This window comes from Lepidochelys kempii, chromosome 7 (genome assembly GCF_965140285.1).
Source record: "Lepidochelys kempii isolate rLepKem1 chromosome 7, rLepKem1.hap1, whole genome shotgun sequence".
Classification (NCBI taxonomy): Eukaryota; Metazoa; Chordata; order Testudines; family Cheloniidae; genus Lepidochelys; species Lepidochelys kempii.
Window position 1 is genome coordinate 1,459,161 of NC_136386.1, and position 15,621 is coordinate 1,474,781.

Genomic DNA, 15,621 nt, shown 5'->3' on the forward strand with positions numbered 1-15,621 from the left:
AGAGATGAGAGAGAGAGGTCTCTTAGTAGCTGCATTTGTATAGGCTTCCCTCCTTCATGGACGGCACCATAACTAGCTTACTGGGGTGAAAATGGAGTTTGAGAAGAAAACTGACTCTTAAAAGGCTAAATGGTAACCTTTGGTACCAAGTGAAAGGAGTTTAATCTTTCCTAGTGAATATAGGTCCACGTGATAGCTGGGGGGCCCCTTTATTGTTAACCTTGGCTTAGTCCAGTGGGTGAATGAGTCATTGAGACAGAGCTCCCCTCTTTCCCCAAGAGGAGGACTGTCTAGGGCTGGGTGGGACCCATTGGTAGGAGAAGCTTATCCTACCATTGCCCATAATTGTATCTGTCCTGCAAGTAAACTTCCATAGCTCTCCTAGTCTTGCACCTTTCATCAGCCCAGCATTCACTGTAAGGATTCTTAAAGCCCCAGAATGAATAGGATGATGTTACTTGTTCCAGGACATGTTACTAACCTGCCTGTTTCTGATTTTGTCCCCCCACCCCACCCCTTTCAGCCCCCAGAGTGTGAAAGGCCGGAATGATACATTTTACTTAACTCCGGAGCCGGTGGTAGCCCCTAACAGCCCGATCTGGTATTCCATCCAGCCAATCAGCAGAGAGCAGATGGAGCAGATGCTCACTCGGATCCTGGTGATACGAGAGATTCAGGAAGCTATTGCTGTAGCTAATGCCAGCACCATGCACTAAGGCATCCTTCCCAGCTCAGAAAGGGGTGGGGTGGGGCAGTGCGGTGGGGGGGATGACGAGCAACGATAAATTGTACAGACTTTTACACTAAAGGAGATGCCTACGTTTTGTTTTTTATTGGTGTAGTTATGAAGCCCTTTTAGGCTTCTTCTGTTTAAAAGAATCTAAAAGGAAAACCTACCCAATGTGTATCCTACCAAACACACTGAGCTGTTAGACCCATTGGAGGCTGCATTTCTCTGCCAGCTCAGAGCTGTTGAAACTGCTGGTTGACTTTGGTTTTTTATGATGTAGAAAACAGAACATGAGCTATGGGATTGGCCTGGATGGCTGGGGCCTCTGATGCCTCCTCAGAGCATGTGCAGCCTGGAGAGCGCAGAATGATGGATGGACCTGCTCAGCCAGCCAAGGAGAGGCAGGTGTCTCTCCTTTGTGCTCAGACATTAATTTGCTGTTGTCCTGGAAGGAGGAGGAGAGAGTGAACTGCAATTATGATTTCTAAAAAACAATTTCTATTCAGACCTTTAAGTGACATTTTTAGATGTTAAAAGTAAAAAAAAAAAACAAAACAAAAAACAAAAAAAAACTTTACCACACTCTTCTTTTTTTTGGCCTGACATTGAGGCCTTAAACCTTGAGGCTCCTGTGCCTGATGGAGTTCTTGTACCATACACTTGTGTATCATATAAAGATACCACCCTGTTTCTCTTATGTATTCTTACTCTAGTTGTTTATTAAGAATGACGAGCACGTCTTTTCAACATGCCATTGAACAGTGTGTCTTTATTTGGGGAAGAGCGCAAGAGCTGCAAGAGGGAGCATTTTAAAAAGATCAGTGTAATTGGGTTGTTCTCATCTCCCCCACATATGCTTTTCAGTGTGATTTCCCCTTGGACCCTTTTTCTCTTTCCCACACCTCCAAACTTTGAAGGTCTGAAGGAATTCACTCCTTTTAGGGTGTCCACGTCCTCCTTTAGTTTTGCACATTGTGTCAGCCTTTTTCTTCAGTGTAATAACTCACTGAGAGAAACCAGTTTGCTGATAGAACTTCAAGTGTCCAGCTAGGAATGTGGGATTTGCTATTGCACCAGATCAGCTTATTGGTCCATCCAGACGAGTGTCCTGTCTGCAGCAGAGGCCAGTATGTGGGGCTTCAGGCACAGGCAACCTCTCCCCCAGTCCCAAAGCACCTGACCGGTGGCTAGAGGGTTAGGGGAGAAAATGCTTTTCAGGCTGTATGGATGGCTGGCTCGCATATCGGTATTGTGGTTGTATAGTTTCAAGAGTTGTCACGGGTCATAATTCTTTTTTAAATCGGACCCATGGTGCCTGCCTCACTGCATCTTCAATGGCTGCTGTATTTTGACATCATAACGTTTCTGGTGGCTTCCAAAGAGAATAGATTGTCCGCTGTGCTCGAAATCAGAGCTCACTCTCTAGTGAGGCTTGAGGTTATTGAGCTACCAGCTTCTTGGACATGAGGAGGTGACGCTTCTTGAATCTGCCTTCCCCTCTTCTCCCTATATTGCAGTCCTGTAAATGGAAGCTCCTCCATTACTGTCCAAGAGTCTTAAGGCTTCCATTTGTTGCCCCCCTGTTTTACATTTGCAAGTAGGGTGTGTCATCCCTCTGATCTGTACATGTGCACCAGGGATAGAATATACACCTAAATCAGGACTGTCCATAATGTTACCTGCCCGTGTGCCCTCCTGTTTGATGTGCAGGTATGCCTGGTGAAGACTTCCGGTCCTAGCATGTGATACTTGAGCTTGATGGAAGTCTCCTTGCATCAAACAGTCAAAATACAGATATGCCTGAGAATATGAAAATGAGGAGAGATTTGCTCCTGAAGAGAACTTTTTAAAAGCATAATTTGGTAAGAAATGTTTGGGTAACTGCTGCAGGAAGACGTGCATCCCCTGTGCAGTGGGTTTGATGCTCCCTCTGTTCTTTACTGACATTAACACCCGGAGAGGTGATTTAAGCAAAGTCCACTGAGTTAGCTCAAGTCTCACCTCAACGACTGCCTGGTTGGTGGTAGTATCTGGCTGAAACACTAGTTCCCGTAGGGCAGAAAAAGAGACTGGGGACAGGTGGAGTGTAAAGCTGCCATCATACCCTCAGCTCAGTGCAGCAGTTGGGAGTATCCGCAGCACTTTTCCTCTGGCAGGGAGGTGTTGGTGTTGGTAACACTTCTTGGTTTGGCTACTATCAGGTGCTATAACCCTGTCACTGTGTTCCAATGCCTGCAGTATTCTCCAGGCTCCAGTTGATTATTTAAGGACATAGTTATGCGCTAGGTCGCTGTTGCTCTGTTCAAGGGAGTGGAGACATGCATGTTGTGCTAAGGGTGTCTGGGCCTGCATGGAGCTAATCTCTAGATCACTTGGGTAAACAGCTGTCCTGAATGTTGGATTTGAGAGGGGAGCATCCTGCCTTCTGCACAGAAAGCAAGTGACCTTGAGGAATAAGCATGTGCAGGCTAAACACCCATACTCAAGTCACTGTGCCCTGGAATGCCGCATAGGAAACAATCCAGCCTTCCCAGAGGTCGGAGTGTGCCCATCCACTGTTAGTTAAATCTGAGAGCAATATGAAAATGGAAGCTGACTGGCTATTCTTTCCTCTGCCAAGTACTAAGTGGATGGAATAGTTTGATATATGGCTTCACATAACATCTTTGTGTAAGTATAAACTTGCCAGAGCTTGAAACAATTTGGCAGACAGACGAGACCCAGCAATGGAGTAACAAGGGATGTTGCAGGTTAGGACTGAGTTGAGGTACACTGGCAGAGCTATGTGGTCAAGCTGTATGCCATGTTGCTTAAAAATATACCTGATTCTAATGTATTTGTTGCTGTTCACTTGCTACTGTAAAGAGCAAATGAATCAAAAAATGTACCTGGTGGAGAGTCAAGTAATTCTTTAGGATCTCCACTCAGCCTGGAGAAGCACAACTCACTGTAACAGTATCGGGAGTTTAGCAGGCACAGAGGGCCACATAAACCCCTAAATCTTTATTGGGTTTGCCCGAGCAAACAGACTGAGGATTTTCCATCCCTGTCCTCTCTTTGATTTCTCCTGTGTATGGAAGATGAAGGTGTTGACTTGAAAATGTACAGTGTTCTCTACTGTCTGGTATCAAAATGTCTTGTACCAGTTTCATTTCTTAGGAGACTATCCAATATACTGTGCTTTCAGATGACTCCACAGAAGTTGTTTTTCTTCTGCATAGCTGTATGAAACCATGTCTGCAGTATTTCTGGAGTTTAAACTCTGTACCCTCTGATAGTGAAGAGTGATCCAAACTTTCCTTTCTAGAAAGGTCACCCTAAGTCCTTATTTTTAAGGACTCCTGGAAGGAACTCTACCCAGACTAGGCAACAGTGCTCTGTTGGCCTAGGATCTTACCCAGGTCATTGGCAAATCTGCTCCTGGTTAAATGATGTAAAATAGCTCTTTTTAGCATGGTTTTCTGTATCCAGTTTGTTTCCACTCTCTGCTTGAGTTTCAGTGATGGACATTCCATTTAACACCTCTTGAGTACCAAACAACTTGCTGTTGTACATATTTAACCCAGAATTCACTCCCTTCCTTTGCCTTGTATGTGCAACTGATACAGGGTTAGCCTTGTCTGTTATATCTCAGCTTGGTTAGTTATTTAGTCTGAGGCACCCCTGCATTGTTTGTTTGTTTTTTTAATTGTTCTGTGCCCATCTTGTCTCCACAGAAAGTGTAGCAAGATTGAACGTGGCTGCTTTGTGAAGCTTCTTGTGTTCTAACCTCTGACCTCCATGTATTGTCCTCTCTCATGAAATTGCAATATAACTGCTCTCCTACAGGAAACTTAGTCTGTTACACAGACTTGGTGTCCACTGTGCCATCGTGTCCTTATTTCCTTTTTTGGAGGTGATGGTCACTACTGTAAAATTGGAATGACCAAAGTAGCGGAGGACAGCCTGTGGCAAACTATCATCCCCCGGCCCCTTGCTGCAGGGGGAGGGAAGATGATGACAATCTAAGTGTAACTTAATATAGTTCCTTCATATTTTTTTTTTTTTTTTTTTTTAATTTCTTGATTCCTAGACTCTTGTGTTTCTGGGAGGAGGTAGGCTCCTGTATGTCTGAAGCTGTTTCCCAAGCATGCTGCCTTGGCCTGATTCGTTGTGTGAGCTAAAACATCCATTTTAGGATCCAGAACCTGAAAGTGACCCTAAACAGGAGTCCTCCTTTGCACCAACCCTCACAGGGTGGAAATGAAAGGGATTGCTCTGACCTAGGAGAGAACAAGTCCATTTGCCCTGGTCAACGTGGAACTGCACAAAAGCTGTGTTCACCATCCCAAGTTCTCTATCTGTCGCTAAATAAAAGAAAGGTGACAGTGCCTGAGAAGAGCCCTTTCCTGTCTGTGTGGGCTGGAGGGTTTTCCTGTGAACGTTCTCACTACCCTTCTGTTTGCTGGACTGTCTTAGGGGTTGCATGATGGCTGCACACTAGGTGTAACCTGTTGAATAATGAAATGGTTAATCTTAATGTTCTGACTCTTACTTCACTGTTAAAATGGGATAGAAACTGCTACAGCCTGTGATGTGGCTGGGAGAAGGGCCCCACACATCCTGAGCTGCTAGGTTCCAACAGCAGCCTACAGAGAGATTGTTTTCCTTCCCCGGATATTTTGAGGAATGCTCCTTGCCCTGTCATTTCAGCCTGTTCCATTTCATTGGAGCCAATGCATAGAAAACATCCAAGCTACTGCTAGCCACACTAACAAGCATCTTCCTACCATAAGGAGCATCTCAAACCCTGTTCCAGGAAGGAATGATTATCGTACTGGGGGTGGGGGATATTAAGCTGCCAAAAGACATGTGATGCAATGGGTGTGGCACTCTGCCCACCGCTCCCTTCCTCCAGTGTGGCTCTGGCACAGCTCAGCACTGCAGTAGACATTTTGCACAGCAGCCACGTTTCCAGTTGCCTGCTTCCATCTGTTCTTGCTACTGAGTTAATCAGGAGGGGTACGGCAGGACTGAGCCCAGCATAAAGAGGGAATAAATTGGGTCTTGGCCTCTAATGAGGGAATGTAAGGAAATAACACATCCCCTACCGACCCTGTATCTCAGTAAGGCTGGTTCTAGTTGCAGCCCAGATCCTCTCTTGGTAATGGTGCAGCCTGCATGCCAGAAATGTCTTGTCCATCCTCCCCTGTTGAATCCTAGTCTGAACAGCATATGTCATTGCCATCCCGCAAAGTGACCTTCCAGCTCGCCAGTAGCTTTTGCCCCGTGAGTTACTCACACTGCAAATCATTTTAAAGAGATGAACTCAAATATTTTTTTAATTTAACTTTACTCTTATACCCTCTGATCTTTGTAATCCCCTTGGAAATGAAATGTCTTTCCCTGCAGCCTTTGTAGTCTGTTTGACAACCATTAAACCTTGCCTTGTGTTTCTAATGGAACAGAAGCTAACTTGCCTGTTTGTTTACTACTTTGTATTCTAGTATCACTGCTGAGGTTAACGTAAATGTGCCTTGCATTGGAATAGGGCAGCTGTACCACCATCGTCCTTTCCTTTAAAACAAAAAAAGACATTCTCACTTCTGCCACTCTTACAGTAGGCAACATTTACTGTTGGTAGAATGTGTCACGCTTTAAAAACAAAAAAAATACATGTCTGAATGCTCTTCTGCCTAAGTGCTCAGTAAGACCAGCTGGAACAACTGCCTTGATGTCACTACTCCAAGCCACTTTTGGTTTGTCAGTCAGGACATCAGTGAATTCCGTAAGTCTACATAGAACAGCTTTAGGTGAGAAATGACCAAGAAACTACACACAGATGTGTAAAATCACAACCAGGAATGTTATGAAACCCAAGGGCCATATTTCTCTTAACAGTTGCCACCCTACAACAAAAACTGAAAACTTCACATTGCATAACCAGAAACAATATTAACTCCATGGCTGAAGAAAAGGAGTTTAATTTTCCTTCTGTCTTGACTTAAATGATACCGTTCTTAGTACTACGTACAGCTAGCACAGAGTGTGCGGCCCCTGTTCAGGAAAATTGGGAATCGCTGAAGGAAAACTGCAGTGATCAACTTCTGCAGTGACTACAGCCTTCAGTTATAAGAGCAGCTTAACAAACCAGTCACTGAGACACCATGCAATACGCAGTATAACAGATGTGCTGCTGCCCTTAAGTGTCAGGTTATTGGAATAAAGTAAACTCCGCCACCCCCATGACAGGCTATTGGCTGTGAGAGCCCTGCTGCCAGAACTGCAGAATCCCACCCTGCTGTGCTGTCATCAAAAGAATCCTATCCAGTCCTAACTAGTTTGATGTGGTAGCAGAAGGAGTGGGACTTTTAAAATCCCCCAATGTCTTGAGCTTTCTTGAAAATCTGGCCCCAAGCGTGGCATCCCCTGTTTGATTTAAACTGAATAATATGAAACTTTTTTGTGATTGCATTATTTTTCATAAAGAAACAGTCCAAAAAGGTGCATGACTTAGTTGTATGTTTTCAAATACCCCGTCCTTCACAGGATCTCCAACAGAACTCTGCAATTTTACAAATCAGCACTGCAACATATGTTTGGGCGAGGGGCAACCATAACGAAATCGATAACCAACCTGAATGGGAGGCGAAGCAGTGAGGTGGAATGGAAGTCTGGTGGTGATTGAGCCATCTCAATGGATTTTATTTTTTTAAATCCAAATGTATCTAGAAATGGGGTCAAAATTTCTTCAGATTCATATAATTGCTATGTCAATAAGCTATTCTTTCTTCAGCTGCTAACTCATGCGGGTCTGAATACCACTTCAGAGGAGGGTGTACAATGGGATAATCTGCCCCCTACATTGGCTCTCATTCTTTTAAATCCTAGAGTATGAAGTTTAATATTCCTTCTAAAACCTATCCTAAGTAGACCTTATTTATATAAACGTCAGTCCCTTTTGGCATCTTCAGCTCTTGACCTCAACAGCTGTCTGTGGCAATAAGTTCGACAGCTTTTCAAACATTGTGTAACTGACACTGTTCCTTTTACCCAGTTTTTTCCCCACCTTTTTAATTGCATGTGCTCTTTTAAGGAATTCATGAGAGAATTTTCCTAGGCCCTTGATCATCCTGGTGACCAATCCTGCACACACAATCCAGCTGAGGCTGTGCTGTTGATTACATAATGGTGTATTCTCCACCTCATGCCTTAGGCATCCTAAAATCTTTGGGTTTTTCTAGCACAGATGCACAATGAGCTGTGTACTGTGATGTCCAGGTTCTTTTACTGTGTTGATACAGCTTACAGAGGTCTAAGTTAACTGTATGAGTAGTTTGTTTCCCACCTTCACTGTGCATTGCTTTGTAGTTATCTGCATTGACTTTCATTTGCCATCATGTTGCCCATTCACCAAGCTTGTTTAGGACTCACTGTAGTTCCTCACTCTTCTGTCCTAACCTAAATTACTTTGTCATCTGTAAATATTGCTACTTCATTAACCACCCCTTTCCAGATCATTAAGAACAAATGTTGAACAACATGGAACCTTGAGGCCCTGTGCTGTTAACCTTTTGCCAGGATGAATATTGACCATCTAAACTGTTTTCTGTTTCCTAGCCAGTTTTTGATCCATGACAATAGTTTGCCTCTCACTCCATGACTACTTCATAGTCTCTTGGGTGCAACTTCAGCAAAGGCGTTTTGGAAATCCTAATAAATTATGTAAACTGGTTCTCCCTTAGCCACTACAACATTGCATTCTGAGAGATTACTGAAACATCATTTTCCTTTGCAGAAATGTTGGTTAAATGCTCTCATGATGTTTTGTTCTTCTTTTAATTACATTGCAACGGATTTTTCCAGGCACACATGTAAAGTTCACTAGTCTCTTTCCCAGGATCACTGCTTAAGACTTTTAAAACAAAATAGTGGTACATTTGCTACTCTGTAACCCTCTGGAATAGTTGCCGGTTTTAATGACAGGTTTCAGAGGAGCAGCCGTGTTTAGTCTGTATCCGCAAAAAGAACAGGAGGACTTGTGGCACCTTAGAGACTAACCAATTTATTTGAGCATAAGCTTTTGTGAGCTACAGCTCACTTCATCGGATGCATACTGGGGAAAGTGTGGAAGATCTTTTTATACACACAAAGCATGAAAAAATATCTCCTCCCACCCCACTCTCCTGCTGGTAATAGCTTATCTAAAGTGACCACTCTCTAAGTCATTATGCAAGGTAACCTATTTCCCCTTGTTTTTTCCTACCCCCCCACCCCCCAGCCGTTTTTGTTAAACCCTGGATTTGTGCTGGAAATAGCCCACCTTGATTATCATACACATTGTAAGGAGAGTGGTCGCTTTAGATAAGCTATTACCAGCAGGAGAGTGGGGTGGGGGGAGGTATTTTTTCATGCTTTGTGTGTATAAAAAGATCTACACTTTCCACAGTATGCAGCCGATGAAGTGAGCTGTAGCTCACAAAAGCTTATGCTCAAATAAATTGGTTAGTCTCTAAGGGGCCAGAAGTACTCCTTTGGTTTTAATGACACTGCATATATTTTGTTAGCAGTTCAGCTATTTCATACCTAAGTTCCTTCCTAACTCTTGGATATACTGTCTGGGCCTGGTTACCTACTGCATTATCAATTTGCTTCAGCACCTCACCAGAGTCTCTGAGGGCACCTCTTTTCTATTACCAGAGAAGAGCTGGGCCCAGGCAGGGATTTCCCCAACATTTTCCAGCAGTGAAGAGGAAGGTAAGATAATTAAATTCTCAGTGGTTCCTACTGTCCTTCTCTGTCTACTTGCTCCCATTTTATCTCCAGTGCTTCAATGGACTTAACTATTCTTGGGCACTCTTCCTGTTCTGTTATAGTTACAAAAACAATGAGGAGTCCAGTGGCACCTTAAAGACTAACAGATTTATTTGGGCATAAGCTTTTGTGTGGGCATGAAAGCTTATGCCCCAATAAATCTGTTAAAGGTGCCCCTGGACAACTTGTTGGTTTTTGTGAATACAGACTAGCCTAGCTCCTCTTTCTTTCTAGTTAAAGAATCTCTCATTGGTTGTTGGGTTTTAAACCCTTAGCTGTTTGAGTTTTAAAATCTGTTTTGGCCCTTGTACTTTCCCCTTGATTGCCTGCTGTAATTTAACCCAGCGTTTCTCAAACGTGGCCACCAGGGGCTTCTCCTTGGGCCGCAGCCTCCGGGGCTGTGATGGCGGGGCACCCTGTTGCTCCTGGATGCCTCACCTGGGTGCTGGGTTCAGCTGCTGCTCCCAGGCCCAGCCATCTTCTCCCCTGTGGGGGAGCAGCCAGCCTGTGCATTCTCCACCTTCCCATGGGGCTCGGGCTTGGGGCGGGTGGTGGCAGGCTCTGCCTGTGGGACTTTAGGCTCTGGCCTCCCACTGCCCCCATTGCCATGGGCCAGGGCCGGCTCTACGGTTTTTGCCACCCCAAGCAGTGAAAAAAACCTGCTGCCACGGATGGCAAAAAGGAGGAGCTGCCCCCGACTTACCACCACGGGAACCCTGCTGCCCCTTCCTGGCGGCTGCCCCGAGCACCTGCTTCTGCCCCCCCCGGGCTCCGGGCACCACGGGTCTGCGCCGGCCCCTGTTCCCAGCAGCCTGACCAGCAAGAGACATGTCTCCGCTGGGGAGGGGCTGGGCTGGGTTTGGGGGTGACTAGGGGACTGGCTGGGGCCATGTCTGGAGAAGGGTCTGAGGCCAGTGACTAGGGCTGCTGGCTGGGGCTTGGCAGTGACAGGGTCGGGTTTGGGGCTAGTGACTAGGGCTGGTGACTGGGGCTGGGTTTGGGGAGTGACTGGGTCGGGTCTGGGGCTGGGTTTGGGGAGTGACTAGGGGAGTGGCTGGGGCCATGTCTGGGGAAGGGTCTGGGGCCAGTGCCTAGGGCTGGTGGCTGGGGCCGGGTTTGGGGAGTGAGTGGGTCGGGTCTGGGGCTGGGTTTGGGGAGTGACTAGGGGAGTGGCTGGGGCCATGTCTGGGGAAGGGTCTGGGGCCAGTGACTAGGGCTGGTGACTGGGGCCAGGTTTGGGGAGTGACTGGGTCGGGTCTGGGGCTGGGTTTGGGGAGTGACTAGGGGAGTGGCTGGGGCCAGTGACTAGGGCTGGTGGCTGGGGCTGGATTTGGGGAGTGACTGGGTCGGGTTTGGGGAGTGACTGGGTCGGGTCTGGGGCTGGGTTTGGGGAGTGACTAGGGGAGTGGCTGGGGCCATGTCTGGGGAAGGGTCTGGGGCCAGTGACTAGGGCTGGTGGCTGGGGCCGGGTTTGGGGAGTGAGTGGGTCGGGTCTGGGGCTGGGTTTGGGGAGTGACTAGGGGAGTGGCTGGGGCCATGTCTGGGGAAGGGTCTGGGGCCAGTGACTAGGGCTGGTGACTGGGGCCAGGTTTGGGGAGTGACTGGGTCGGGTTTGGGGAGTGACTAGGGGAGTGGCTGGGGCCAGTGACTAGGGCTGGTGGCTGGGGCTGGATTTGGGGAGTGACTGGGTCGGGTTTGGGGAGTGACTGGGTCGGGTCTGGGGCTGGGTTTGGGGAGTGACTAGGGGAGTGGCTGGGGCCATGTCTGGGGAAGGGTCTGGGGCCAGTGACTAGGGCTGGTGGCTGGGGCCGGGTTTGGGGAGTGACTGGGTCGGGTCTGGGGCTGGGTTGGGGGGTGACTAGGGGCCTGGCTGAGGCCAGTGACTGGGGCCGGGTTTGGGGGTGACTAGGGGCCAGTGACTGGGTCGGGTTTGGGGAGTGACTGGGTCGGGGCTGGGTTTGGGGAGTGACTAGGGGAGTGGCTGGGGCCATGTCTGGGGAAGGGTCTGGGGCCAGTGACTAGGGCTGGTGGCTGGGGCCGGATTTGGGGAGTGACTGGGTCGGGTCTGGGGCTGGGTTTGGGGAGTGACTAGGGGAGTGGCTGGGGCGGGGTTTGGGGAGTGACTGGGCCGGGTCTGGGGAGTGACTGGGTCGGGTCTGGGGCTGGGTTTGGGGAGTGACTAGGGGAGTGGCTGGGGCCATGTCTGGGGAAGGGTCTGGGGCCAGTGACTAGGGCTGGTGGCTGGGGCCGGGTTTGGGGAGTGACTGGGTCGGGTCTGGGGCTGGGTTTGGGGAGTGACTAGGGGAGTGGCTGGGGCCAGTGACTAGGGCTGGTGGCTGGGGCCGGGTTTGGGGAGTGACTGGGCCGGGTTTGGGGAGTGACTGGGCCGGGTTTGGGGAGTGACTGGGTCGGGTCTGGGGCTGGGTTTGGGGAGTGACTAGGGGAGTGGCTGGGGCCATGTCTGGGGAAGGGTCTGGGGCCAGTGACTAGGGCTGGTGGCTGGGGCCGGGTTTGGGGAGTGACTGGGTCGGGTCTGGGGCTGGGTTTGGGGAGTGACTAGGGGAGTGGCTGGGGCTGGATTTGGGGAGTGACTGGGTCGGGTTTGGGGAGTGACTGGGTCGGGTCTGGGGCTGGGTTTGGGGAGTGACTAGGGGAGTGGCTGGGGCCATGTCTGGGGAAGGGTCTGGGGCCAGTGACTAGGGCTGGTGGCTGGGGCCGGGTTTGGGGAGTGAGTGGGTCGGGTCTGGGGCTGGGTTTGGGGAGTGACTAGGGGAGTGGCTGGGGCCATGTCTGGGGAAGGGTCTGGGGCCAGTGACTAGGGCTGGTGACTGGGGCCAGGTTTGGGGAGTGACTGGGTCGGGTTTGGGGAGTGACTAGGGGAGTGGCTGGGGCCAGTGACTAGGGCTGGTGGCTGGGGCTGGATTTGGGGAGTGACTGGGTCGGGTTTGGGGAGTGACTGGGTCGGGTCTGGGGCTGGGTTGGGGGGTGACTAGGGGCCTGGCTGAGGCCAGTGACTGGGGCCGGGTTTGGGGGTGACTAGGGGCCAGTGACTGGGTCGGGTTTGGGGAGTGACTGGGTCGGGTCTGGGGCTGGGTTGGGGGGTGACTAGGGGCCTGGCTGGGGCCAGTGACTGGGGCCGGGGCCGGGTTTGGGGCCAGTGACTGGGGCCTGGCCTGCGGGAGTGTCTGGGGCAGTGGCTGGAGCTGGGGCTGGGGAGTGACTGGGTCGGGTCGGGTCTGGGGCTGGCGCGGGGGCTGAGGGCTGGGGCCCAGTGTGGGGCCGGGTGTGGGGAGTGACTGGGTCGGGTCGGGTCTGGGTCTGGGTTGGGGGGTGACTAGGGGCCGGGCTGAGGCCAGTGACTGGGGCCGGGCTGAGGCCAGTGACTGGGGCCGGGTTTGGGGAGTGACTAGGGCTGGTGGCTGGGGCCAGTGACTAGGGCTGGTGGCTGGGGCTGGATTTGGGGAGTGACTGGGGCCGGGTTTGGGGAGTGACTGGTCGGGTCGGGTCTGGGGCTGGGTTGGGGGGTGACTAGGGGCCTGGCTGAGGCCAGTGACTGGGGCCGGGTTTGGGGGTGACTAGGGGCCAGTGACTGGGTCGGGTTTGGGGAGTGACTGGGTCGGGTCGGGTCTGGGGCTGGGTTGGGGGGTGACTAGGGGCCGGGTTTGGGGCCAGTGACTGGGGCCGGGTTTGGGGCCAGTGACTGGGGCCGGGTTTGGGGCCAGTGACTGGGGCCTGGCCTGCGGGAGTGTCTGGGGCAGTGGCTGGAGCTGGGGCTGGGGAGTGACTGGGTTGGGTCGGGTCTGGGGCTGGCGCGGGGGCTGAGGGCTGGGGCCCAGTGTGGGGCCGGGTGTGGGGAGTGACTGGTCGGGTCGGGTCTGGGGCTGGGTTGGGGGGTGACTAGGGGCCTGGCTGAGGCCAGTGACTGGGGCCGGGTTTGGGGAGTGACTGGGGCCGGGTTTGGGGAGTGACTAGGGGAGTGGCTGGGGCCAGTGACTAAGGCTGGTGGCTGGGGCTGGATTTGGGGAGTGACTGGGCCGGGTTTGGGGAGTGACTGGGTCGGGGCTGGGTTTGGGGAGTGACTAGGGGAGTGGCTGGGGCCATGTCTGGGGAAGGGTCTGGGGCCAGTGACTAGGGCTGGTGGCTGGGGCCGGATTTGGGGAGTGACTGGGTCGGGTCTGGGGCTGGGTTTGGGGAGTGACTAGGGGAGTGGCTGGGGCCAGTGACTAGGGCTGGTGGCTGGGGCCAGTGACTAGGGCTGGTGGCTGGGGCCGGGTTTGGGGAGTGACTGGGCCGGGTCTGGGGCTGGGTTTGGGGAGTGACTAGGGGAGTGGCTGGGGCCATGTCTGGGGAAGGGTCTGGGGCCAGTGACTAGGGCTGGTGGCTGGGGCCGGGTTTGGGGAGTGACTGGGTCGGGTCTGGGGCTGGGTTTGGGGAGTGACTAGGGGAGTGGCTGGGGCCAGTGACTAGGGCTGGTGGCTGGGGCCGGGTTTGGGGAGTGACTGGGCCGGGTTTGGGGAGTGACTGGGTCGGGTCTGGGGCTGGGTTTGGGGAGTGACTAGGGGAGTGGCTGGGGCCATGTCTGGGGAAGGGTCTGGGGCCAGTGACTAGGGCTGGTGGCTGGGGCCGGGTTTGGGGAGTGACTGGGTCGGGTCTGGGGCTGGGTTTGGGGAGTGACTAGGGGAGTGGCTGGGGCCAGTGACTAAGGCTGGTGGCTGGGGCTGGATTTGGGGAGTGACTGGGTCGGGTTTGGGGAGTGACTGGGTCGGGTCTGGGGCTGGGTTTGGGGAGTGACTAGGGGAGTGGCTGGGGCCATGTCTGGGGAAGGGTCTGGGGCCAGTGACTAGGGCTGGTGGCTGGGGCCGGGTTTGGGGAGTGACTGGGTCGGGTCTGGGGCTGGGTTTGGGGAGTGACTAGGGGAGTGGCTGGGGCCAGTGACTAGGGCTGGTGGCTGGGGCTGGATTTGGGGAGTGACTGGGGCCGGGTTTGGGGGTGACTAGGGGCCAGTGACTGGGGCCGAGTTTGGGGAGTGACTGGGTCGGGTCTGGGGCTGGGTTTGGGGAGTGACTAGGGGAGTGGCTGGGGCCAGTGCCTAGGGCTGGTGGCTGGGGCCGGGTTTGGGGGTGACTAGGGGCCAGTGACTGGGGCCGGGTTTGGGGAGTGACTAGGGGCCAGTGACTGGGTCGGGTTTGGGGAGTGACTGGGTCGGGTCGGGTCTGGGTTTGGGGAGTGACTAGGGGAGTGGCTGGGGCCAGTGACTAAGGCTGGTGGCTGGGGCTGGATTTGGGGAGTGACTGGGCCGGGTTTGGGGAGTGACTGGGTCGGGGCTGGGTTTGGGGAGTGACTAGGGGAGTGGCTGGGGCCATGTCTGGGGAAGGGTCTGGGGCCAGTGACTAGGGCTGGTGGCTGGGGTCGGGTCTGGGGAGTGACTGGGTCGGGTCTGGGGAGTGACTGGGTCGGGTCTGGGGAGTGACTAGGGCTGGTGGCTGGGGCCGGGTTTGGGGAGTGACTGGGGCCGGGTTTGGGGGTGACTAGGGGCCAGTGACTGGGGTCGGGTTTGGGGAGTGACTGGGTCGGGTCGGGTCTGGGGCTGGGTTGGGGGGTGACTAGGGGCCTGGCTGGGGCCAGTGACTGGGGCCGGGGCCGGGTTTGGGGGTGACTAGGGGCCAGTGGCTGGGGCCGAGTTTGGGGAGTGACTGGGTCGGGTCTGGGGCTGGGTTTGGGGAGTGACTAGGGGAGTGGCTGGGGCCAGTGACTAGGGCTGGTGGCTGGGGCCGGGTTTGGGGAGTGACTGGGCCGGGTTTGGGGAGTGACTGGGTCGGGTCTGGGGCTGGGTTTGGGGAGTGACTGGGTCGGGTTTGGGGAGTGACTGGGCCGGGTTTGGGGAGTGACTGGGTCGGGTCTGGGGCTGGGTTTGGGGAGTGACTAGGGGAGTGGCTGGGGCCATGTCTGGGGAAGGGTCTGGGGCCAGTGACTGGGGCCGGGGCCGGGTTTGGGGGTGACTAGGGGCCAGTGGCTGGGGCCGGGTTTGGGGGTGACTAGGGGCCAGTGACTGGGTCGGGTTTGGGGAGTGACTAGGGGCCAGTGACTAGGGCTGGTGG

At 52.7% G+C, this 15,621-nt stretch overlaps 1 protein-coding gene across 11 annotated transcripts in view; it reads left to right on the plus strand.

Annotated features, from left to right (window-relative positions):
* QRICH1 (glutamine rich 1) overlaps window positions 1-6,184 on the plus strand; it is a 44,166-nt gene extending 37,982 nt beyond the window's left edge. For all 11 annotated transcript variants that reach the window (XM_073350857.1, XM_073350859.1, XM_073350855.2 and 8 more), the window contains one exon: window positions 524-6,184. In XM_073350857.1, the coding sequence (XP_073206958.1) occupies window positions 524-716 (193 nt within the window). In that variant the 3' untranslated portion in view covers window positions 717-6,184. The remainder of the gene's footprint in view (window positions 1-523) is intronic.
* Window positions 6,185-15,621: the final 9,437 nt, after the last annotated feature.